This window comes from Helianthus annuus, chromosome 15 (genome assembly GCF_002127325.2).
Source record: "Helianthus annuus cultivar XRQ/B chromosome 15, HanXRQr2.0-SUNRISE, whole genome shotgun sequence".
NCBI classification, from domain to species: Eukaryota; Viridiplantae; Streptophyta; class Magnoliopsida; order Asterales; family Asteraceae; genus Helianthus; species Helianthus annuus.
The window spans coordinates 60,960,096-60,986,502 of NC_035447.2; the positions used below are offsets into that span (position 1 = coordinate 60,960,096).

The 26,407-nt window shown below is 40.3% G+C and overlaps 1 protein-coding gene and 1 pseudogene across 1 annotated transcript; both read right to left on the reverse strand.

Moving 5' to 3' along the window:
* LOC110913409 overlaps positions 1–21,597 on the reverse strand; it is a 35,817-nt pseudogene extending 14,220 nt beyond the window's left edge.
* Positions 21,598–22,431: 834 nt separating this feature from the next.
* Positions 22,432–25,955, reverse strand: LOC110913408 (protein NRT1/ PTR FAMILY 4.5). Its single transcript, XM_022158241.2, has 6 exons — positions 25,944–25,955; positions 25,754–25,850; positions 25,253–25,470; positions 24,483–24,926; positions 23,790–23,917; positions 22,432–23,518 (listed from the first exon to the last, which is right to left on the reverse strand). Exons 1-6 carry the CDS (start codon positions 25,953–25,955, stop codon positions 22,663–22,665), a joined length of 1,755 nt encoding a protein of 584 aa, XP_022013933.1. The 3' UTR covers positions 22,432–22,662.
* Positions 25,956–26,407: the final 452 nt, after the last annotated feature.

Below are 26,407 nucleotides of genomic sequence, written 5' to 3' on the forward strand. Positions count from 1 at the left end.
TTGATCCACCAGAATAGATCTTCTTTGAGCTTCTGCTGCAGCTTCTTCTAAAAGTTCATCAATATCTGCATCGATTGTTGCATTTGATGTCTCTCCAACATGATCATCACCAGAATTGGATGATTCTTCATTAACACTCCTGCTGTACCCAGACGAATCTTCATCTTCAGACGATTCACCACCACTGGCAGAAGATTCTCCACCACTGGTGTGAACTAACTTCTTCACAATCTGAGCAAAACATGTTGTTCCATCGGGAGCATCACCACCCAACTGGATTGACCAGTCACAACCTTCATCCACCTGAACTGCAAGTGCCCGGTTGGTTTGGTTGTTGACAGGCACCAATGTACGCTCATTGTTTCTGTTCTGCTGGTTGCCTTGGTTTCTGAAGGGGTTTTGATTCCCGTGTTGAGCTGGCTTTGTGCACTCCCTTTTAAAGTGACCCCGTTCACCACAGTTGAAGCACTTAACAGCTTGTTTATCGAACCCATACTTGGTGTCTCTCTTGCTTTCCAAGCTGGTTCTTCCAGTACTTTCCATCCAATCCTTTGCTCTTCTCACAGCACTCGCAAAGGCCCACTTGATATCCATCAAGTCCATCTCTTCTTTATCAATCTGCCTATAATCTTCTTATGTCAGATTAATGTTGCCAATCTGACCTTCTATTAACCCACAGTACGCGCTCACTACAGTGTTAAGCAGCTCCATGTGTTCCTTAGCTACTTCTACACTGACTTTAGAAAAAACTGGAAGTGTCGAGCTGTACTGTACTTGGCTTTGACTGTTGACCAGCAGATGATGTTCCTCCATAACATGCACGTTGTGTTTGAGCAGGAGGAGGAGGAGGTGGCTGTATTGGATTTCCATACATGTCTGTGGTAGGAGGTGGCTTTACAGGAACTTGCACCGGATTGCCATACATATCCGTGCTAGTGACAAACGCTGTTTGCAAAGGAGCATGTGGACCTGTTCTTGCAGACGAAGTATTGGAAGTTCCACAATACATTTCAGGATTTTGTGGCAATGGAACTCTCTTCGCCTTTAATGTTTCCTCCTGATCCTTGTTTTCCAGAAGCTGCACGAAGTCGTTGATATTTGTAGTTTTCAACACTCAGTTATACTTCAGGATTTCCAAGAAACTACTCCATTGGGGAGGCAAAGCATCAGCAAACTTTTTCACCACTTCCGCTTGAGTCGTTGTCACACCAAAATTATTCAACTCAGTAAGCAAATGATAAAACCGACTTGTCATGTCTCCCAAAGACTCCTTATCTAAGCACGTGAAACAGTCGAATTCTTTCTTGAGCAGATCATGACGCAATTGACGTGTTGCTTCATTCCCTACTCCCCTGGTTTTCAAACCGTCCCACAACTTCTTTGTAGTCTTGAAGCTGACAAACTGATGATAGATGTCTTTGCTTAACGCCTGAGTGAGAATGGCGTAGGTTTTCTTTTCCAGATCATATATTTTCTTTTGATCTTCTGGAAGATCGGCAAAACTAGCAGTTGTTGAAGCGGCGACTTCGATAGCTTGATCAAAATCTGTGGTGAAACGTATCCACAGCTCTGTATTTTGACCCAAAACATATGTACGGAATCTATCAGCCCAACCCGGATACTCGTTTAAATGCATCAGCTTTGGAGGTCGATTTAAACTTCCTGTTTCGCTTTCACTCAGTAAGATACTTTGGATACTCGGAGTTTGATTCGATACCAATGCCCATTGATTTCCCTGAGAAGATGTCGATACCGGAGACTCGGCCCATGAAGGTGATAGACTTGTGCACGTGTACTTTCCACTATCGGGAGCCGGTGTACCCCACCATGAGGGAGTTGAACCTGTACTTGTGTATTTTCCACTATCTGGAGCCGGAGTTCCCCACCAACTTGGGTTCATGTTTGATAAAGAAAGATAATCACCTGAAAATGACACTCAAATTAAACTGTTATGTCACACTTGCACACCTTCTGTTTAAAATTATAAGTGTTTCGACGAAACAGAATGTTAGGCGAAACTGAATTTTAAACACTTGGCGAAATAAAAGGTTTGACGAATCAGGTTTGGGCTTGGCGAAACAAGAGCCCAAATACTCACCTCGACGAAACAAAATTTTAGATTTTGGAAATTCCACTTGACGAATCAAATTTCAAAGCCCACAAGAGAATGGCGAAACTGAAATTTTATATGAGCTTTGACGAAATTTATTCACACACACTTGGGCTTGCTTGTCTTATGGCCCAAGTTAACGAAATAGTTATGAAACAGAAAGTCCCTTTTGAGCGTTGATAATTTGGCGAATCAAATACTTGTTATATGGGCCCCCTTTTAAAGTTGATGAAATTAAGTAATTTATTGTTGGGCTTTGACGAAATGTATTAATGGCCCAAGAGTCAAGCCCACATCACAACACTTGTTTGACGAAACAGGAACCTTCTCTTTCGTCAAACACACTTTGACGGATCACTTTGTGTTTCGTTGACACTCTGTTTCGTCGAAGATTTCCTTTTTGGCGAATCAGACCACTTTCGTCAAAAGTCTGATTCGTCAAAAAGATGTCAGGGGTTGGTGAACTGATTGACTTTATCTTCCTGACACAACAGACCCCCTTTCGGCTTACCCACACTGCTTTTCACCAAACAAGATATGGGTCTAATATTTTAATCAGTTATCCCTTCCCAATACACAAACAACTCTCAAATCTTATCCTCAAAGATCAAAAAGGTTATTTTTATGAAGAAAAGTTTGAAGACATGAAGAACACAACTCAGAAATATGAGTTTTCCGGTGAACTCACAAGCTTCCAAACACAAGATTTTGCTAATATGTTTAATAAAAACCTACAATAAACAAGTGAACATGAGAAATAATAAGGTTTTTAACAAAACACCAAGCAAAACACAAACTTAAACCCAAATTTCAGAAGTTTTTCAGAAAAATATAAGCTTTAACACCCGAAAAACAAACCAAGAACACACTCGGTTTTAACAAGGATAAGAGCCCAGGCTCTCATACCACTTGTAGGTCCGGCTAGGAGGATCTAGTCGCCTAATCCTTGTATACTAACCAACCCGGTTGTGCGGAATCCAACCGGAAAGGCAAACCGAGATAGAACACGCACAAACACAACACGCAATATTCACCGATTAACACCACTGTATTAATACGTATGAAAGGTTCGGTTACAAAGCAATGTTTACAAATATGTTTTGCAAACTCTCTAAAACTCTCGTGTGTGTGGTCTCTGTTCTCTCTGTGTTCTCATACATATCTTATCCACAGACAGACTATTTATAGTCACAGCACAATGAAACAGAAAGGACTTGGCGAATCACATCATTGCTCGACGAGACAGCGACGAAAGGCAACATTTGTTGACGAAACACTTTGTTTCGTCAACTTCTTCTTTGTTTCGCCAATTAATGGGCTTGGGCCCTATGTTGCTTGATTCTGATTGGCCCATGCTTCATGCTTCTTTACGTAAAACACCACATTTGAAGATTCAAAGTGTTTAGTCAACTTATGACATCATCATGACATCATCATGATGATGTCATGGTGATGTGGCGACGGGAATGGTTTGCGGCTCTCCGTGCTTCGAGTGTCGAACTCTGGGGCACACGACGGAGGAATGTCATGACGTCGGGCTTGAGCCGAACCTAACCGAGTCGAACCGAGCCAAGTCGAACCGAGTCGAGTCGAGCCAAGTCGAACCGAGTCGAGTCGCGTCCACAAACATGTATCAACAAGGTCTTCCTCAAAAATTGTTCACCTGTCCTGAGCATTATGTTTCCTGCTTAAAAGGAAAACAACATAAAAGCTCATTTTAGTCCATTGAAGAGTCCAAAAACAACCAAGTGTTTGCAAATGCTGCACATGGATCTGTTTGGCCCAGTAAAAGTCATGAATCTCAAAAATAAAAGATATTGTTTGGTTATTGTAGATGACTTTTCTTGGTTACATGGACTTGTTTATTACATTCTAAAGATGAGAAAACAAGTTGAAAAGCAGTTTGACTTGCTAGTAAAAGTCTTTAGGAGTGACAATGGCATAGAATTCAGAAATAGAGAATTGGATAAGTTTTGTGTGTCAAAAGGAATTGTAAGGCAGTACAGCATTCCAAGGACACCAGAACAAAATGGAATTGTTAAAAGAAAGAACAGAACACTGATAGAAGCTTCGAGAACCATGCTTGCTGATTCAGGTTTGCCATTAACTTTCTAGGCAGAGGTAGTAAACACTGCTTGCTATGTCCAGAACAGAGTTTTGATCAACTCCAAGCATCAAAAGATTGCCTATAAAATTCTATATAAAATCAAACCACTGATCTCATACTTTAAAGTATTTGGCTGCCCATGCTTTATTTTGAACTTAAAAGACTCAATTTCAAAATTTGCAGCCAAAGTAGATTGTGGTTATCATTTGGGATACTCAACCACTGCTAAGGCCTATAAAGTGTTTAACACAAGGACCAAAACATTGGAAGAGACTTTGAATGTGAAGTTCAATAAACTTTCTTCAATGAAAATCCCTGCAAATCCTGATGAGTTATTTGATCTTGATGAATTTACTTTTGAAAATGTTTCTGTCAAGACTAATAGTGTAGGTCCATCTCAAAATACTCCATCAGACTATGGCTATGAAGTGATCATTCCACAACAAAAGTTCACCTCCATGGCCAGAGCAGCAGATGTTCAAAACAGCTGTCAAAGCTCATCCACTGCTACATCAACAGTTGTTGACCAACGTAGCCCTAAAACCCCTACTTCCACATCATCAAACACTGTTGATAAAAATCTTCAAACAATGGATAAAAGTCAACATGTTTCCACACCACTTCCTCCTATTCCTCCACCTCCATTCCAAGACACTGTTAGATCATCAAAGTCACCAACAGTTGTTAGCTCAGATGATTCACATCTGCAGCCCTCACCCATAAATGCCATTGTTCCATACAAAGGAGATTTAATCTTCTTGAATTCTCATCCACCTGACCAAATCATTGGCAACATCAGTGATGGGGTGCTCATAAGAAGCCAATCCCAAAACATCTGTCTTTTTGCTGGTTTTCTATCTCTCCATCAACCAGTCAAGTATCAAGAGGCACTAAAAGACAACAGTTGGGTGGAAGCCATGCAGGAAGAGCTCCAAAAGTTTAAAAGACAACAAGTATGTGAGCTTGTACCACTGCCAGAGGGTGTGAGTCCTATTGGCACAAAGTGGGTCTTTAAAAATAAAACTAATGAAAGGGGCATTGTTGTCAAGAATAAAGCAAGGCTATTGGTTCAAGGTTTCAGACAGGAAGAGGGCATTGATTATGATGAAACTTTTGCCCCTTGTAGCAAGACTGGAAGCTATCAGACTGTTCCTGGCCTTTATTGTCAACCATAATATAAAGGTGTTTCAAATGGATATCAAATGTGCTTTCCTCTATGGTAAAATTCAAGAAGAGGTATATGTTTGTCAATCTCCTGGCTTTGAGGATCCATTTTATCCAAATCATGTCTACAAGCTAAATAAGGCTTTGTATGGCTTGAAACAAGCACCTAGAGCCTGGTATGAAACTCTTTCCACCTTTCTTCTTTCCATTGGTTTCACAAGAGGTAAATTGATAAAACATTGTTTCTAAAATGGAGAGGGAAAGATTTGATGATTGTCCAGAGTTATGTGGATGACATCATCTTTGGAAGCACGTGTCCTAAAATGTGTGAAGAGTTCAGACAACTCATGACAGCTGAGTTTGAGATGAGTACAATGGGTGAACTACAGTGCTTTCTTGGTCTCCAAGTAAAGCAACTGCAAAATGGTACTTTCATTCATCAAGGCAAATATGCCAAAGAACTTTTAAAAAATTTGATATGAATGACTTCAAACCATGTAGTACACCCATAGCAACCACCAAGTTAGTCATGTCTAATGAAAATGATGATTTGGTTGATCAAACTCTTTATAGAAGCATGATTGGGTCTTTATTGTACCTAACTGCATCTAGGCCAGACATCATGTTTGCAACATGTGTTTGTGCAAGATCCCAATCAGCCCCCAAAAAGTCAAACCTTATTGCTGTAAAAAGGATATTCAGATACCTCAAAGGTGCTCCCACACTTTGTATCTGGTATCCAGCTGATGGAAATATCAAGCTTTCAGGGTTCTCAGACAGTGACTTTGCTGGATGCAATACAACAAGGAAGTCCATTTCAGGAGGGTGCCAATTCCTAGGCAATTTCTTTGTGTCTTGGCAAAGCAAAAAGCAAGTAGCTGTTTCAACATCCACTGCTGAGGCAGAGTATATTGTTGTTTCAAGCTGTACAACCCAACTGTTATGGCTTCAAAATCAACTGCTGGATTTCGGTGTCACTGCCTTAAAGACACCTCTCATGTTGGACAGTCATGCAGCAGAAAATATCATCAAAAATCCAGTTTCACATTCAACCACCAAGCACATTGATATCAGACATCACTTTGTGAGGGATTGCTATGAAAAAGGTTTGATTTCTCTGCACCATGTTCCAACTAAAGATCGGCTGGCAGATGTGCTAACAAAGGCTTTAGAGACATCCACCTTTGAAAGCTTGATCTCTAGGATTGGCATGCTGAACATGGAATAACAGGCAAAATCCTGTTTTTCTATGAATAAAAGCATTAAAATGTTTCCAGAAAATCAAAAATTCACCCTTAAAAATAGCTAAAAATGAAAATTTTCATTAATCCTTAAAAGTCTGCCATAACCACTGTTTTGGTTCAAACATCTGTTCTGCTGAATGTTATCCACTGCTGAAAGTCAACCTCTGTTCCTTCATTGTCCTTGTTAATAAATTGTTGTCAAGCATCAGTGTTTTAATCCACTGATAGGCTATCAACTGATAGTTAAAGTCAGCCACTGTTTTCATTTTCACCACTATAAACCACTCATATTGATCTATCAATGGTTTCCTAACAACTGTCATCCATTATTCATCAGAGGTTGTCATGTGGACAATACTTAGCCGTCAGATCTTTTGTAACCGCTACCACGTCAGCATACACTTTTTCATCCTATAAAACCCTGATCAAAACCCCAAACAGGGTTTTCACTGTCGAATCGAATTCAAAATTCCATTCAAAAGAAGTTTTCATCAAATTCTCTCAAATCACTAATCTTCTTCATTCGCTCTCAACCACCTTCGATTCACCATGGCTCTCCCATTCAAAACCCCTCATAACTACCCGTGTATACTTGAGAAACCAAGTCAAAACACAACCTTTCACTCTGTGATTGATGCACACTCGTCTTCAAAGTACAAAACTTTATTGACCTGTAATGCACCTATTTACCTGGATACCCAACATGAGTTCTGGAAAAATGCAAAGCTTGAAGTTAAGGACAAAAAGCTCTTTGCTATTACTTCATCAATAAGGGGAATTCCGGTTACTATCACACCTCAAACCATTTCAGAGGTGTTTGAAATCAATGATCTTACATGTAAAATCTCTTTCCCAAAGGCTGATTACCAAACTGATTTCAATGAGAGAGGGTATGAAGACGAAATGAAAAAAGATACTTTACAAAAGGGTAGTTTTCTACCTACCATGAGATTTTTATTCCATATCCTCCTCATGTGTGTTTTAAACAAAACTACAACTTTTAACGAAATTCCATTGAAAATCCAATACTTGGGCTATGCTATTTTGATAGAAGAAACTTTTAATTACTCCCAAGAGATTTTCAATGATATGATCAAGAATGTCAATAAAAAACCATTTTTATTATTTCTAAGATTTTTAAGCTTTTATATACAAAAGAAATTTTCAAAGGATAATGCACATATGCTTATCCAAGGAAATCCTTTTCAAATAAACAACCTAACTTCTGAAACATTCACAAGGCTGTCAAAACCTTCAAAAAAACAAACAGAGGCACGAGCAGAATTTAGCAGCAACAACTGCTCCTCAGGCCCCTGCTGTTGAGCCCACTGCTCCTGGTGATCACAGTAGCAGACCCACTGCTGTGAAATCCACACCAAAACCCACCAAAAAGCCAATCAAGAAAAATCCCAAAAGCCCTACAAACCCTCCAAAAAGGTAACTCTGGAAGATGAGATCCCAGAGACAATACCTGTGACAACACAAAAGTCACCAATAACCACTGCTGCTACTTCCTCATAGCAGATGGAAGAAAGATCTCAACCTGAGCCTAAAACTCCTCCTGCATCCTCTCAAAAGGATCTGGTTATATCCATAGGGATACCACATTATGAAGCAATGGATTCACTTGAATCTATCTTCCACAGCCCTGCTCCCGGGGCAAATTCTCTTTCAACCCCCATCCTCACTGCACAAATTCCACCACAAATTATACTTCTGTTGGATGCACTTGATATGGACCAGACACAAATCAGTTCTTCTAAACAATCTGTCACTGAGAATATACCACAACAAGTGAGTAAGTCTGGTTCCTCTATCCTTGCTAACCCACCAATAGTTGAGGAGGCTACACTGCAAGAATTACAAGTAATTCATGTCAATAGTTCAAGTGGAGCAGCTACTACAGGTGTTGAATCCACTAATTTGCACCTGCCCAGTAGTTTCATAAGTCAGACTCCCTTGAAGGCAATTTTCTCTTTGGGAACCAAGGTGACCACTGGTGTGTTTCCATTGTACACTGGTGTGTTTACTAAGGTAACCTCTGCTAAGGAGAGAAGTCCCTAGTACCGAGAACAAGGGGCATCAGTGGATGATTTTTGGGAAACTTTTCCTAAGTCAAACACTGATACAACCACCACTAGTGGGAAATCAGATGATCCCATTAACTTAGGTGATGGTTTAAAATATCAAGAATTGACGGAGAGAGTGGATAAAATTGAAACATCTGTTGCAGATATCAAAAATATGTTGCAGCAATTGTTACAATCTCAAAAGACTACATCCACTGCTGCATCATCTGCTCTATCCCCTGCTGAGCAATGCCATCTGTTTCAACCTCTGCTTCACAAGCAAAGACAATATGTGGATCAATAGCATGAAGTTCAACTTCAAATGGTCAGAAATGTCATGGAAGTTAGGTACAAAGATACTCAAGCAGATATCAAAGCCATTAAAGCTCATCTGCTCCAAACCACTGGCGCTTCTCATCCTTCAATCATTTTTGTTGAAACCCTGATGATGCCAAAAAGGGGGAGTAAGGTAAAAAGGGAAAAGAAGGCCTATATATTAAACCAGATCCAATGTCTAAACTTGTGGTAGTAATCCCAAGGCCAGATGGTTCCAAAAAGGTTGATGCGACTCAAAATGCATTTGTCGAACTAAAGGTAAACATGAAAGAGTCTATGTAAATAAAAGGGTCAAAAAGATTTGAGCAAGAGAAGAAAGTTTTGATGGAAGAGGAAGAGCAGGGTACTTCTAAAACTAAAAGAAGATCGCATACCAGAAAGGTTAGCCAACCCAAAACCACACCTTCCAAAACCACCAAACATTCTCATCAAATCCCAAAAAAATTCTCTCATCAAACCTCCAAACCAACAGATGTTAAGACACCTGTTGTATCAACAATTGTTTGTACTTCAGTGGTTTCAATAGATGTTATCTCAACCACTGCCATACCACAAACAAAACCACCATCACAAAAACCACCTGCCAAAAAGTAGAAGACAACAGTTGACACATCAACTGTTGTAGTGACAATAGTGGTTGAAACACCAGTTGTTTCAACAGCTGTTAGTCAGTCACCCTCCATTTCAATCACCGCCACTCAACCTACAAACACACCACCAACCTCTCCAAAGCACAAAAGGAAAAAGGTAACCAACATTATACTGGAAGATGACACTTTCCCACCTCCAACATCTTCACAAACTCTGACCCTAGCCACTATTCCAAACCCTGTTCCAATCTCTTCAGTTCAAGCCCTCAATCCAAACACTGCCATTGTCCCTGTGGGAGTACAATATCCATTAGATCTTCCAGCAGTCAGGGAGGAGATCAAAACCTTCTACACTGAAGATGATCCTGAAAAGAGGAAACTCCCATCTGTTCAAGGTTATCCTTTGCCAAGAAACATAGAAGAGTATCTCAAAATAAAGGTCAAACAAGCAGAGGATATATCTCAAAGAGATACAGAGGTAAAGTCTGACAAAGAGATTCAGAGAAATTTGCAATACCTGCTCACCAAAGTCAGAACCTTAGAGCAGTTCTAAAAATATCTTTGTCAAAAATTATCATAAAAAGAAGATGAAAGTATGAGACAGGATTACATTGAGCATATCATGGCAGGATTACATACAAAAGGTTGGAAGAATTAAGGAAGAGAGATCCCACTACCCCCAAAAAGCCTATTTATCCAGAAGCAGTGGTTCCAGTCAAACAGAAGTTACCAATTAGAAGACCCACTGCTCCACCTGCTGCTATCCATTATCAAAGAAGGAAACAAAAGCAAATGGATGCAGAAACAAAAGAAGACAAGGCTCAAGAAGAATACATCATGAAAATGATTTTTCAAACACTTATGGCAGAAAAACAAGACTTAGCACAATCTCAAAACCCTGCCAAAGTTGTCATCACCAGGCCTCCATCTCCAAACTCATCAACAACAAAAACTCTCCCAAGAAACCTATTGGATTCAAAAATACTAAAGTGGAAGTTCGATCAAAAGACCCATGTATTAACTCTGCTCAAATCCAATGGTGAAGTGAAGCATATATCAAGGGAAGAAGCACTTGGTCTGGGTGTAGAAGATCTGCAAGATCTCCTTGAGCTTACACTGTGCAGGGATGAGAATGATGAAGACTCCATGAACCTTGAATTACAATTCAAAGGTCAAGTCAGGGAATTATTGATGAGGCAATAAAGATCCAGAATAATGAAGAGTTTTGGCATCATCTGTTCCAGGGGGAGATTGTTGGGATTGAACCCTACAAAAGAACAGTTGATAAAGCCAAAACTGGATCAGATCAGTGGATCCAGAATAAGCAGTTGTTTGTACTTAATCTTTCCCCTTGAAAGTGATCCTAACATCTGATGGCTCAAAGCACTACCCTTACAACAACTGTTGATTGACATAAAGACTGTTGAAGATAAAGCACTGATGCTCAATCTACTGATATGGTTCAAGTACTGCTGAAGACACAAAGCACTACTGGAGCAATAACAGTGGAATGAAGAAGCAGTAGTTTAGTTTGTTCTTTGTATTATTTGTAATCAGTAGTTTAGTCAGCAGTGTTTGTAATAGTCAGTGGTTGTAGATTGTTAGGAGGTTAGATGTCACTTTCATGGTGACGTCAGCCAAAAGATGCTCCGTGGTTTGTTCTGTACTATAAATAGAACAGTACCTTGTACTGTTCTATTTGCTCTCTTCATCACCAAGTCATTCTGTACGAACAATAACTATGAGCTCAGGCTGAGGGGGAGATTATGTGCATGCATGCATTGTAATTGATATTTGTAACAGGCTGGAAATGCATCAAACCAGAGTTGAACCAACGACCCGGCGGTTGGACCGGGAAACCAGCCGGTTAGACCGGTTTTTGAAATGGTTAGACCGATTTTTTATATATTTTTTTCAGATTAAACCCTATTAATTTTTCTAATAATTACGATACCTTCCAGTTCTTACATCCGGTCCGACCGGTCGGACCATTGAATCGGTAAGAAGACTGGTTCGACGTCCGGTCCAATTATATTTTGAAATATTATGGTTCGTGACTGTATATGTCACACCCCCAAAATCCCACATGCGGAAATACCACGGGACGTGTGACGTACCAGGATCCAGCCACTAATCACATTGAACTATAACAAGATATTAAATAAAAGTTTACATTTATTTCTCAAAGTAAATCCAAATCACAACTTAAAACAAATACGTTCAGCGAAAGCATAATGTAAAATGTTATTCAAGTGTTTCAAAACAAATGTGCGAAAACAATGAACATGTATCCAAGAGCCACGAGCCATGACCACAGCACTCCCGGATAGCAAGTTCCATAACCATGAATCTAACAACCTACAAGCATGCAGACAAGTGTGTCAGACGACGCTGGTGAGTTCAAAGTTTGTTATCACGTTTAGTTACCAAGTATAAGTTTAAAGCTTTTCAGAAATACAATGTTGTTAATAACTCGAGTACCGCGAGATGGCTCCAGATTATTTGCCCTTCCCTAATGCTCTATCAAACATTGGTCGAGTGGTTAAGGTAATTAATTCACGCCTGTCCTTCCCGGTAAGGTGTGAGGGTGCCAAACCTAATAGCGCTATCAACTAACAACCCGTTGCCTCCCCGGCAACCAATTCGGTATATGATGGGACTTAAGTGATAGATTTGAGTGTATTAACCAACATATAAAATTCCAGTTAAACTCATTTACCCAATAGTCCTCCCCAGAGTATTTACTAGATGTCCCTCCCCGGGACGAATGCTTGAAAAAGACAGTGAACTCACCTTAGTTTTGCTCGGTTTGTTAAGTTACCCGTTTCAAGTTAGTCAACCAACCCTACCATGGTTACCAATGAGATCTGTTTCATAATCAATTGTCACGTATATTCACAGTGTGCATTCATAGCAAAGATCATCGTATAACAGATAGCAATTATTCAATCTCATACATGTCATAACTATAGGGACCCTACTGTTTTAAAAGGTTTTGTTTGTTCACAGTGCAGCACCTCCACGAAGAACCAGTCTTTCATGGAGTGCCTCCTTGGCGAAGAACCCTATGGCGAAGAACAATTCTTCGTTGATCATAGATGTGACGATGTACCCTCTGGCGAAGGACTATCCTTTGTCGAGAGTGATCGTGACGAAAGACTCTGATGGTTCATCAAAACCGTCCAACGAAGAACCAAGTTCTTCATTGAGTCCTGTTCTTCGTCAGGGCAGTCCTTCGTCGATGTCTTCACAGACAGTTACACTTCCTTTATTTCAGCCGTAACATATGCTAACAAGTTCATCAGTTTCCCAAACAGACCAAACAATACTTTTAAACGATGATCATGCACTCTAGTTATGAACAATCATCACTCATTCAAAACGTAACAGTTCGCACCCATCATACAAATCATTCTAGACAATCATTATCCCCAATACCCAATGACCACACGAAATCAGATTATTGGTTTATCATGGACTAATTTCATCAAGCAGACTTATCAATCTTATCATGAATATGAACGCATACATATCATCGAATCCTCATCATGCTAGTACTAGATTTACAACCTTATCAATGAACCCTAATCACACATATGATCATATCATCTGTATTTTAGAAATTAACGATGGTAGGCACCAATCGTGATACCAAAGTGATTAGGCTATTCGAGATGAAGGTCTTCGAGAACCCAAAGCCGTCGTCGCACAGGAAGGAGAGAACGAAAGATTGTTTTAGGGTTTGCTGTTTTAGTTTTTCGCAGGTTATGAACGGTTAAGCAAATAAAATACCATTAACACCATACTGGACCACGAATGGACCTGGGCCAAAAGCCCTTTCGGCGAACAACTACCTCGACGAAGAACCTTCTTCGTCGTGGAGTGTTTTTCGTCGACATGTGCTCAGGGCGAAGAACCTTAGTTCTTCGTTGACTTGGGTCTTATGCAATTCAAGTGTGTTATGCAGCCCTAAGTTAAACATAAACATGTTATTTCCAGACATTAAAGAACTCCTAAGTTCACATGTAACTACCAAACGTAACAATACTTTTGTCAATCAAATATTGTACACAAAATACAGCGTAAAAAGAATTGTGAAACAAGTGATGCGTAGAAGAAAGACCTTGAAATCTCGGGTTGTCACATCATCCCCAACTTGAAAGAAATTTCGTCCCGAAATTTGATAAGTAATCCAAAGCAACATGGTGTTAGATCAGGATGACTGTGGATTTTCCCCAAGTGCCACATCATCACCAACTTGAAAGGGAATTTCGTCCCGAAATTCACCAGTTGCATCAGGATTAGATTGGTCAGTTGGGAATAGTTGAGGATACTTGAGCTTCATCTGGTCTTCGCGTTCCCACGTGAACTCCGGTCCACGTCTTGAGTTCCAACGAGCTCTCACGATCAGAATTCGACTATGCTTACGGACCTTGACTTCCCAATCCATAATTTCGATGGGTTCCTCGACAAACTGCAATTTGTCATCGATTTTCAGCTCTTGAAACGGTACCACAAGTGTTTCATCGGACAAACACTTCTTTTGTTGCGACACGTGGAAGACATCACGAATGTTACCCAACTCAGTAGGTAACTCGAGCTTGTAGGCCACCTTACTGATCCGTTCCAGAATTTTGAAAGGCCCTACATAACGAGGATTAAGCTTACCGCATTTCCCAAACCGTAGCACACCCTTCCAGGGTGAGACTTTCAACATGACACGATTGCCTACCGCGAACTCCAAAGGTTTGCTACGCTTGTCAGCGTAGCTTTTCTGACGGTCGCGCGCTGCCGCCATATGGTTCCTTATCGGAACAATCTTCTCTGAAGTTTCAAGTACAATCTCCGGACCTGTGATCTGGCTGTCACCCACCTCAGCCCAACAGAGAGGAGAACGGCATTTCCATCCGTACAATGCTTCGAACGGAGCTGCCTGGATGCTGGTATAGTAGCTATTGTTATAAGAGAACTCTATCAACGGCAAGTGTTTCTCCCAACCTTTACCAAAATCAATCACACATGCTCGCAGCATGTCTTCAAGTGTTTGGATGGTTCGTTCACTTTGACCATCCGTCTGTGGGTGATAAGCAGTACTCATGTCGAGATATGAGCCGAATGATTTATGCATTGATTCCCACAAGTCCGATATGAAACGCGGGTCACGATCCGAGATAATAGAGGTTGGCACCCCGTGCCTAGAAACCACCTCCTTCAGATAGACAGCAACAAGTTGTGAGAACTTATCCGTTTGCTTGATTCCTAGGAAATGCGCTGATTTCGTAAGACGGTCGACGATCACCCAGATGGTATCGTTTCCATTTTGAGTTCTTGGCAAACCCGTGATGAAATCCATAGCAATCTGCTCCCATTTCCACATGGGTATTTCTGGTTGCTGAAGCAGGCCTGAGGGTTTCTGATACTCTACCTTGACCTTCGCGCAAGTCAAACACTTGCTCACATAAGTCACGATATGGGCCTTCATCTTCGGCCACCAGTACAAAACTTTGAGGTCCTGATACATCTTGTCCGAACCCGGATGAACAGAGTATCGAGACTTGTGCGCTTCGTCCATCTCAAGATCTCTAAGATTACCAAACAAAGGGATCAATATTCGCTCCATTAAATAGAGAATACCATCAGATCTCTCTACAAGTCGTTTCTCCATGCCCCGCAGATACTCAGCTTCGATGTTTTCCCCTTTCAACGCTTCAATTTGAGCATTACGGATCTGGTCAGGCAAATTAGAATGGATGGTGAGCTGCAAGGCGTGGACACGTTTGGGTTTCGTTTCCTTTCGAATAAGGGCATCAGCTATGACGTTAGCCTTACCTGGATGATACTTGATTGCACAGTTGTAGTCATTTAAGAGTTCTACCCAGCGACGCTCTCGCATATTTAATTCCTTCTGGTCAAAGATAAGCTGAAGGCTCTTGTGGTCGGTATAAATAGTGCATTTAGTACCGTACAAGTAATGCCTCCAGATTTTGTGCGCAAACACCACGGCCCCCTATTCTAAGTCGTGAGTCGTGTAATTCTTTTCATGAACTTTCAACTGCCGAGAAGTGTAAGCTATCACCTTTTCACGTTGCAATAGCACACAACCGAGACCTTGAATAGAAGCATCGCAATATACCACAAAATCCTCGGTACCTTCGGGTAAAGACAAGATCGGTGCACTGCCGAGTTTTTGTTTTAAGAGTTGGAAAGCATCGTCCTGTTTCGTTTCCCAAGAATATACTACTCCTTTCTGTGTTAGTGCGATGAGAGGTTGAGCGATCTTCGAGAAGTCTTTAATAAATCTGCGATATTATCCAGCGAGACCTAGAAATTGTCGCACCTCCGAAGGATTCTTCAGTGCCGCCCAATTTCTGATAGCATTAATCTTTGCAGGATCCACGTGTATCCCCGATTCGTTCACAATGTGACCAAGGAAGTGTACCTCTTGAATCCAGAAGTCACACTTAGAGAATTTCGCGTAAAGTTGCTCTTTCCTCAGAAGCTCCAAGATAAGACACAAGTGTCGCTCGTGATCCTCCTTGCTCTTTAAATAGATCAAAATGTCATCGATAAACACAATGACGAAGTCGTCGAGATACGGTTTGCACACACGGTTCATGGGGTCCATGAAAACCGCTGGCGCGTTCGTCAACCCAAATGGCCTAACCAGAAACTCATAATGGCCATACCGCGTTCAAAAAGCTGTTTTAGGAACATCCTCCTCTCGGACTCTCATCTGATGATAGCCCGATCTTAAATCGATCTTCGAGTAAAACCTTAACCCTTGCAACTGGTCAAACAGGTCATCGATACGTGGTAAAGGATAGCGGTTCTTGACGGTCACCTTGTTGAGTTCTCGATAATCTATACACATGTGAAAGGACCCGTCTTTCTTCTTTACGAATAGAACTGGGGCTCCCCAAGGCGAAGAACTTGGTCGAATAAAGCCTCTATCCAACAGTTCTTGGAGTTGATTTGATAGCTCCTCCAACTCTCCAGGTGCTAGACGGTAAGGAGCACGAGCTACTGGGGCCGCTCCTAGTGTAAGGTCAATCTAGAATTCCACTTAACGGTGAGGAGGTAAACCAGGAAGTTCCTCAGGAAACACATCGGAAAACTCACGAACAACTGGCAGGTCTTCGATCTTCCTCTCTTCAGGCTGAGTATCAGTAACAAGTGCTAAAATCGCAGGATACCCCTTTCGTAGACACTTCTGAGCTTTCATAGCTGAGATGATACCAACCATTGCACCACTGCAATGCCCTTGAACCGATAGAGATTCTCCACTGGGGAGAGGAATATGTACGATTTTCTCTTTACAAAGTATGTCAGCACGGTGCTTGGACAACCAGTCCAAACCAACCACTACGTCAAAACTACCGAGGGTAACAGGAAGGAGGTCAATATCAAACACTTGACCCACAAGATCGAGTTTACATCCCATAATAATGTGTGAGGCTTCAATTATCTTACCATCGGCTAATTCTACTACATGCTTAGCTTCAAGAGGTGTTGGATTTAACCCTAATCGTTGACTGAACTCTAAGGACACATAACTCCAATCGGCACCAGAATTAAATAACACAGAAGCAAAGAGGTTATTCACAGAAAACGTACCAGTCATGACATTGTCGTCATTCCTAGCATCACCAGCACCAATCGTAAATACCCTTCCACGAGCACCATTGCCCCCGTTGTTGCCGTTATTGTTGTTCCCAGCATTGTTATTCTGACGGTTGTTGTTATCATTAGCATTTTGATTCAGCTGAGGGCAATCCCGTTTAATGTGACCCTCGTCCCCACACTGGAAACACCCCTTCCTATTGCCTTGGTTCTGATGGGGCTGCTGCCTTTGCTGTTGCTGATGCTGTTGTTGTTGCTGCTGATTCTACTACTAGTGTTGCTTTGGGAACGGAGCTCTACAGCCCTTTGCCATATGGCCCACCTTATCACACCTATGGCATGCTCGGACACACAGTCCACGATGATGATAACCACACTTGTTGCACTTTGGCTGCCTAGCAGCGTAGGAGCCTTGATTTGGAGTACTCCTCTGACCTTGGTTAACAGAGGAGGACTGACTGAAGCTACGATTGTTGCTGTTGTCTGGCTGTTTCTGCGTCTGATTCGAGTTGGACACCTTGTCCGTATCATTCCACTTGCGCTTGTTATCACTAGCAGGAGTGGTAGTAAAGATAGGAGCAGCAGTAACACGGGGAGGTAGCGAACCACGCTCGACCTCTTGGTCTGTAATCTTATGTGCTAAGCGAATGATCTGAGGCAAGTTGTTGAGATTTGCCGCAGTAACCAAACTCTTAACTTGCGGGGCTAAGCCTTTGATGTACAGTTCGATTCTTCGAGGTGGTGGTCGTGATAGGTTAGGGCACATGTTTGCTAGCTCATGAGATCATTTCATGTAAGCCTCGATCTCGGACCCCTCCATCTTCAGATTGTAGTATTCGTTCTCGGGTTTCTGAATCTCGTCACGAGGACAGTACTCCTCCCGCATCAACTCCTTGAAATCATCCTAAGTAGTTGCATTAGCCATTTCGATGCCCAACATCTGCACTTGGGCATTCCACCAAGTTAAGGCGCCATCCTCCAATGTGCCTATAGAATACTTCACCCGGTCCCCCATGGGACAATTACACATAGCAAAGACTGACTCAGCTTTCTCAAACCAACAAAGTAGCCCCACAGCTCCTTCAGTCCCACTGAATGTCTATGGCTTACAATCCATAAACGTCTTAAACGTGCAAACAAGCGGATTGTTTTGATTCTGATTCAATTATTGACCTAAGGACGAAAGAAAATACAACACACGGGTAAGAGTTGAGTACACGACACAAGAATAAAGAGTATTTGGCACTCGTGCCAGCCTGATGAGCCGCTAGGGCTTCAGCTACACGAGTGTAGATCAGGTCGGTTAATTCGGCCTGAGTCATAGCAATGTTGCCACGTCCACCGCCGCGGCCACCACCACGTCCACTATTACGTCCACCACGTCCACTCATGATTCTATATAAGAGAAGGGAAAATGGTTAAGGGTCAGAATTGAGTAGAAGTCAAACATCACGATGACTTCTACAGACTACCAAGTTTACATCAGACGACATAGCGGAACCCCCTTCACACTCGTTAAGCCTCACTGGGACTCACATGCACCCCACGTTATTATTATGTGCGCACCCATAACAATAATGCAATTTGCATGTTTATCCCAGCTCCTCCCAACTCGTGCTAAACTGTTCCTCAAATTCGAGTAGCAAGACAAAAGACACCACAAAACGTGAATCTTGAAAGTCTAGGGGAATGCTGCTTTGTGACTCTAACAACCACATAACATAGGCAAGTAACACATGAATTCAGTTTATAGTGCTAAGTGTGCAATCACATGCAACATCATACGTAAGTGTACACTAGATACGCTATGCAATAAGTGAACGAGAGACGAACCTTGCAATCTGGAGTTGAGTGTCATGGTCGATTTCGAAGCTGTTCGGTTATAGTCTGGTTTTATAAAAGCGTTTTAAAACCTAATTCACTATAACCAGTGGCTCTGATACCAAACTGTCACACCCCCAAAATCCCACATGCGGAAATACCGCGAGACGTGTGACGTACCAGGATCCAGCCACTAATCACATTGAACTATAACAAGATATTAAATAAAAGTTTCCATTTATTTCACAAAGTAAATTCAAATCACAACTTAAAACAAATACGTTCAACGGAAGCATAATGTAAAATGTTATTCAAGTGTTTCAAAACAAATGTGCAAAAACAATGAACATGTATCCAAGAGCCACGACCCATGACCACTCTAGCACTCCTAGATAGCAAGTTCCATAACCATGAATCTAACGACCTGCAAGCATGCAGACAAGTGTGTCAGACGACGTTGGTGAGTTCAAAGTTTGTTATCACGTTTAGTTACCAAGTATAAGTTTAAAGCTTTTCAGAAATACAATGTTGTTAATAACTCGAGTACCGCGAGTTGGCTCCAGATTATTTGCCCTTCCCCAATGCTCTATCAAACATTGGTCGAGTGGTTAAGGTAACTAGTTCATGCCCGTCCTCCCCGGTACGGTGTGAGGGTGCCAAACCTAATAGCGTTATCAACTAATAACCCCGTTGCCTCCCCGATAACCAATTCGGTATATGATGGGACTTAAGTGACAGATTTAAGTGTATTAACCAACATCTCAGGTTTAACATTCTAGTTAAACCCATTTACCCAATAGTCCTCCCCGGAACATTTACAAGATGTCCCTCCCCGGGACGCATGCTTGAAAAAAACAGTGAACTCACCTTAGTTTTGCTCGGTTTGTTAAGTTACCCGTTCTAAGTTAGTCAACCAACCCTACCGTGGTTACCAATGAGATCAGTTTCATAATCAATTGTCACGTATATTCATAGTGTGCATTCATAGCAAAGATCATTGTATAACTGATAACAATTATTCAATCTCATACATCTCATAACTATAGGGACCCTACTGTTTTAAAAGGTTCTATTTGTTCATAGTGCAGCATCTCCACAAAGAACCAGTCCTTCGTGGAGTGCCTCCTTGGCAAAGAACCCTATGGTGAAGAACAATTCTTCGTCGATCATGGATGTGACGAAGTACCCTCTGGCGAAGGACTATCCTTCGTCGAAAGTGATCGTGACGAAAGACCCTGATGGTTCGTCAAAACCGTCCAACGAAGAACCAAGTTTTTTGTTGAGTCCTGTTCTTCGTCGGGGCAGTCCTTCATCGCTATCTTCACAGACAGTTACACTTCCTTTATTTTAGCCGTAACATATGCTAACAAGTTCATCAGTTTCCCAAACAGATCAAACAATACTTTTAAACGATGATCATGCATTCTAGTTATGAACAATCATCACTCATTCAAAACGTAACAGTTTGCACCCATCATACAAATCATTCTAAACAATAATTATCCCCAATACCCAATGACCACACGAAATCAGATTATTTGTTTATCATGGACTAATTTCATCAAGCAGACTTATCAATCTTATCATGAATATGAACGCATACAGATCATCGAATCCTCGTCATGCTAGTACTAGATTTACAACCTTATCAATGAACCCTAATCACACATATGATCATATCATTCGTATTTTAGAAATTGACGATAGTAGGCACTAACTGTGATACCAAAGTGATTAGGTTATTCGAGATGAAGGGCTTCGAGAACCCAAAGTCGTCGTCGCACAGGAAGGAGAGAACGAAAGAGAGTTTTAGTGTTTGTTGTTTTAGTTTTTCACAGGTTATGAACGGTTAAGCAAATAAAATACCATTAACACCATACTGGGCCACGAATGGACCTGGGCCAAAAGCCCTTTCGGCGAACAACTCCCTCGAAGAAGAACCTTCTTCGTCGTGGAGTGTTTTTCGTCGACATGTGCTCGGGGCGAAGAACCTTAGTTCGCGTCGACTTAGGTCTCATGCAATTCAAGTGTGTTGTGCAGCCATAAGTTAAACATAAACATGTTATTTGCAGACATTAAACAACTCCTAAGTTCACATGTAACTCCCAAACGTAACAATACTTTTGTCAATCAAATATTGTACACAAAATACAGCGTAAAAAGAATTGTGAAACAAGTGATGCGTAGAAGAAAGACCTTGAAATCTCGGGTTGTCACAGTATATTTTGAAAACGAAGCATATATATTATATACCTATAAGATGAGCAGAGGAGTTATTGGAGTCATAAACAGCAGATTGAAGGAAATCTGGATTGACTCGGGAAATATAATGATGAGCTTCGATCTGGCGACTCATGTCATGTCCATAAACGGAAAAAGTGCAAACATATTGGCTCATTTGTTTAATTGGTATTAATGTTTGTAGCATATGAGCACTTTTGTCAATAACTTGATGCCCCACCGTCATGGGTTTTCCCGGTGGGACTGATCCATCTCCCACCGGCATCGAATCTGGAGCTTTATCACTGGAAATCATTGAAGCTAACTTTGTTTTTTGTTATTCCTTTGGTTTGATAATTTTGGAGTTGATTATTAGGTTGGTTGCGTTTGATGTTGTTTGTGAGGGGTTGACAGGACGACATGTGTCATTGATGATGACTTTGTCAATGTGCATGTTTGCTACGTGTAGGTATATGAGTTATTCTTTTCTAAAAAAAGAAAGTAGAAAGCGTTATCTTATTCACAAGACTTGTTCCAAATGAGAGTCACATTTGAAATTAAAATAATCAACTTAAGTAGTAAAGTTAGAACTAATTAAGTATGTGTTTTTGGAACAACTAAATATAGTACATATATACGGTATGGATAATCAGAATTGGAGTTTATTATTTTTTATATGTAACGTGGATTACGATTTTTTTTTACCAGCATCAAAGATTTTTAACAATGACTCTAGAAATTTTATTAAGGTTACTTAAAAAGTATAAATCTGAGATGTTGCATGTGAAAAATAAATTAAAATGAAAAGAAAAAACGTGACGAATTTGAGTAAAATTTAAGTTAATCTTTATTAATTAATAGTCATAGAACATTGCCTTTAGCTTTTTCATGATATGATTAGTGTACATCTTAACTGGTTATAACGGCAAGTTAACATTATTAATGTAATAGTAGGTAATAGTGCCTTTAGCTTTTTCATGATATGATTAGTGTACATCTTAATAGTGACCAACCGAAAATTCAAAAGTTGAGATAACAGACATGCGATCGATCACCAACGATGGTACCGTAGGTCCAACGCTACATGTAAAACGAATTTATCAAATGTAATAGTAGGTAATAGTGACAATATTTTTTTTAACAAATTAAGTACAAAATCTGTTTGCTTGTTCATGAACTAACTAAACAACATATAAATAAATTACAAGACACTCACACCAACACATTAACTTAAACCTTACAAGTAAAAAATAAATTATACACCCTTAAAACATAAAAACAGAATAAATGAAGATCAAGAAGCGCAAACTTAACAAGCATAATTACAGTTAGAGATCTTTAATTTCACATATCATTGCGGCTTTGTCCTTGTTTGATGTGGCTATTCATACTCATCTTCATCATCAACACTTTGTGGCCTATACTTGTAGTTTGATGCAACAAACATGTAAATTATGAAATTGATCAAACTTAATATAGCAAGTAGCCAATAAAAGTTTTCTAAATGATTCCGATTTATGTTGTTTCCGACCAACCATCCTCCCCTTTTTGTAACCCCTTTTGTTGCATGGTTTACTATTTTCACCATGACACTACTCATGAAATACCCAATTGCCATTGAGGTCCAAAGAAAGCAAGAAGAAATAGATTTGATTGATTTTGGTGCTTGCGAGTAGAAAAACTCGAGTAGTCCCACGTAAGTGAACATATCAGCTATACCAAATACAAAATATTGGAAGGATAACCAGAAGACACTAATGGGCAATGGTTGAAGCACAGGGACCGCATCTAGCATGTTATGGTGTTTAGCAACGTTTTTTCGCTTTACCTCCATAATTCCAGCAATTGCCATAGATATTGCTGAGAGGATAAGCCCTACTCCTACTCTTTGCAAGTAAGTTATGCCAGTGGGAATGCCAGTAAATTTACGAAGCAAAGGTACAATGATTTGGTCATAAATTGGAACTAGAAAGAGGAGGAATACTATAGGAATGACTGGGAGGGATGCAGGTGGCATGTTGAAAGAGTTTGTGAGCTTAATATCCATGGTTACTCCTTGTTGAATTGAAAATGTTTGTAGTTGGGCTAAGCAAATTGTCATAATAAAACTACATAAGAAAACTGGAACCATTGCTAGTAAGATTTTCGCATTTTCGACTTGTGTAACTGTACAAAGTTTCCAGGGACTTGGAGATTGATTAGCTTTCTGAACTCGGATTGCTGCTTTGTCTAGCCACCTAATAAAAAGAACCACTAGTTATTTTGTTGCATATTTAAAACATCAAAATATGTGCACAAAGTTCCCGCATGCGTGGGGTCCACGGGGTGTCACGCCAATTTAGGTTTGGTGTACGTATCCTTACCCTGCAGTTCTGCAAGAGTCTATATATACGACTTGAACCCATGACCTCCATATCACATGGCAACGATCTTACCGTTGTTGGTTCGCCCTTTTGTTCGGAACATTAAAAGAATGGAAATAAATTTAAATTAGATGCAAAACTAAACCTGTAAACATCTCTATGTGGCAAGAATTCTTGATGAAGTGCTATTTCTTTGTCCATTGGGATCTCATGTAGTTCAGTAGGGTCCTTGGGAAGTTGAAGCTTTCGGTTTCTAACCGCTGCAACGTAAACCTGAAAGTTAAACATGCTTAAGGTAATCTAATAACAAGGCTTAAATAAACTTATAAAAGATATAACATTAATAAAAATTTCTCTTAAAAAGTTAAGTCTTTCTAGATTACACTTAGTTGATACATAACCAACTGGGGTGTCCCAGTTGGCCAGTCCCACCTCTACTCTTCATAGAGACCCGGGTTCGAGTCCAGGCAGGGGGTATTCTGCCACCTTCTTCCCAGAGGGAAACGGACTCAGCTCGGGATGGGGTATTAACCGCCAGGCAGCATTGGGACGTTGCTAGCTTGTGGAGTGGGATCACTCCAGCGGCCGGGAGGTCCGTGCAATAACCCCCCCCCCCCCCCACTTAGTTGATACATTCAACACACTATAAGTTTTGTCGGATGTTTTTCAGAGAGTATTCCCACGGCAGATTTTCTCAACCAAACTAGTTTTGTTGAAAATGGCCGTTTCCTATATATTATCTCAACGGATTTTGGTGTAGGAAACGACCTGGCTGGTTTTCTAGTAGTGACAAGTATTAAGATCTTGTAAAACATTCAAATGTTTATACCCCACCTACCTGTATAATTTCAGTAATGGCACTGCTTCCTTGCACAACATATATTCGATACCATGGCAATCCAAAAATACAGATGATCGCACCCAAGAACATGGTTATCAACGAAAGCCCAAATCCCCAATCGAACCCCTTGTTGTCTTGTACCCACACAAAGAACGTTATGCTAATTAAGCGCCCTGCTGCAACACCTACTAGCAACCAATTAAAGAAACTTGACATCAGTTTAGCCTCTTTTGGATCTTTCTCATCAAATTGATCAGCTCCATGTGACGGTAATGCTGCCTTTACACCCCCGGTGCCAACAGCCAGCAGGTACATCGCAACGAATAGGAGTGCGGCCTTTCCTCCACTCACTTTCTCACAATTTGATGTTGGCAAAAATATATTACAAAGAGCTGGTTTGAGGTTTGGGTAATGTGCTTGTAGTGTGAGCAAAGAAAACCCCTAGAGTAATCATTTATCAATCAGAAGCAAGATATTAAATAGATTCCCTTGAAAAAAATATGTTATTTTAAGATTTTTTTTTTTAATCTCTATGTGTTTTAGAAAAATTAAATGCGTTTAAAGGAGGTTTTTGAACTGGTTTTCGTTTATAGGTAATCCACTAGTCAAAGGAGCAGAATCATTATTTTAGCTTTTGCCATGTGAACTTCATAGAAATCAAAACACTTCCAAAAACCTCCAAGAAGCACTTATCATTCTGCTAACACACCTAGAATTCACATAAATTCATTGTTTAGGGAGATATGGTTATTTTAATCAATACTCACCAGGCATTCTAGAAACATTGCAATAAGAAGAGTTCGAAATCGGCCGATTTTGGTATCAGCAAGACAAGCCATAACGATGGAAAGGATGTAACCAGCACCCATAAAGTTCGTGACATGGTTCGCTGCTTCGGATACGTCATAATGCATTACCTGGGTAAAATATGTCACAAAGTTACCTGATATTGCTATGTTTGCCATATTTTCGAATGCAAACGTAGCTGCAAAACAAAAACGGACATAATATTAATTACCTTAGATTCTTCAAATCTTGTGAATTGCCTATATTATGCATATAAAAGTTAACAAACAGTGTAACAAGAACTTTTAAGTTGGTGTCATCAGAAGGTCCTCTTCTCTACAGATTACAACTAGAGGGTCCGATTCATGTTTTGTTAAAATGAAATTAAGATTTTATATATAATTTTTTTCTAACAAATTCCAATTTCGATGATAGGGTTAACGGACCCTCTTAACCCCCATCCGTGAAACGAAGAATCGTACCTACTATTAGAAGTGCAGCCCGCTTGCCTCCATGCTTATTCTTTGTTGCAGCTCTTCCTTTCCAGTCCACCTTACCTTCAATGAACACATCCTTTTCCTGATAAGAATTAGAGGTAAATCAAGAAATTTAGAAATGTATAAATCAAAAGGTAAGGAACAAAAACAATAAAAGAATATGTGTAAGAATTACAGTAAGGTCCATGATAATTAGGTTTTGAAACACTGCTACAAGATAGAACTAGAAATTATAAGAATGGTGGATACATAGGCTTCAACTCATATATATAGAGAAACTATGTTGTGCTACTTGTACAAGAACCTGTAAGTGATAAGGGCATAAAAGTAAATTAATTTAGTAATGTATGTATTTGACGATGTTGAAATAATCAATTACCACGAAATTAATTGCATAGGTAATGGCCAATTGCCTTTAAAAAATGGTAATGACCAATTAAAATCAACGTATACATGAGCGGCCATTCTATTTTGCGTGTGTTTGGTATTAAGGTTTATAAGAAATAGATAGGGGTCCTGCGTTTTTTTGTCAGTCCGGCCGTTTTTTCTTAATAAAGTTTATCTTTAAAAAAAAAAAAAAAAGATAGGGGGATGGTAATTATAGAAAATTTATTTGTTTAGAAGTTTTATAAAACTCAA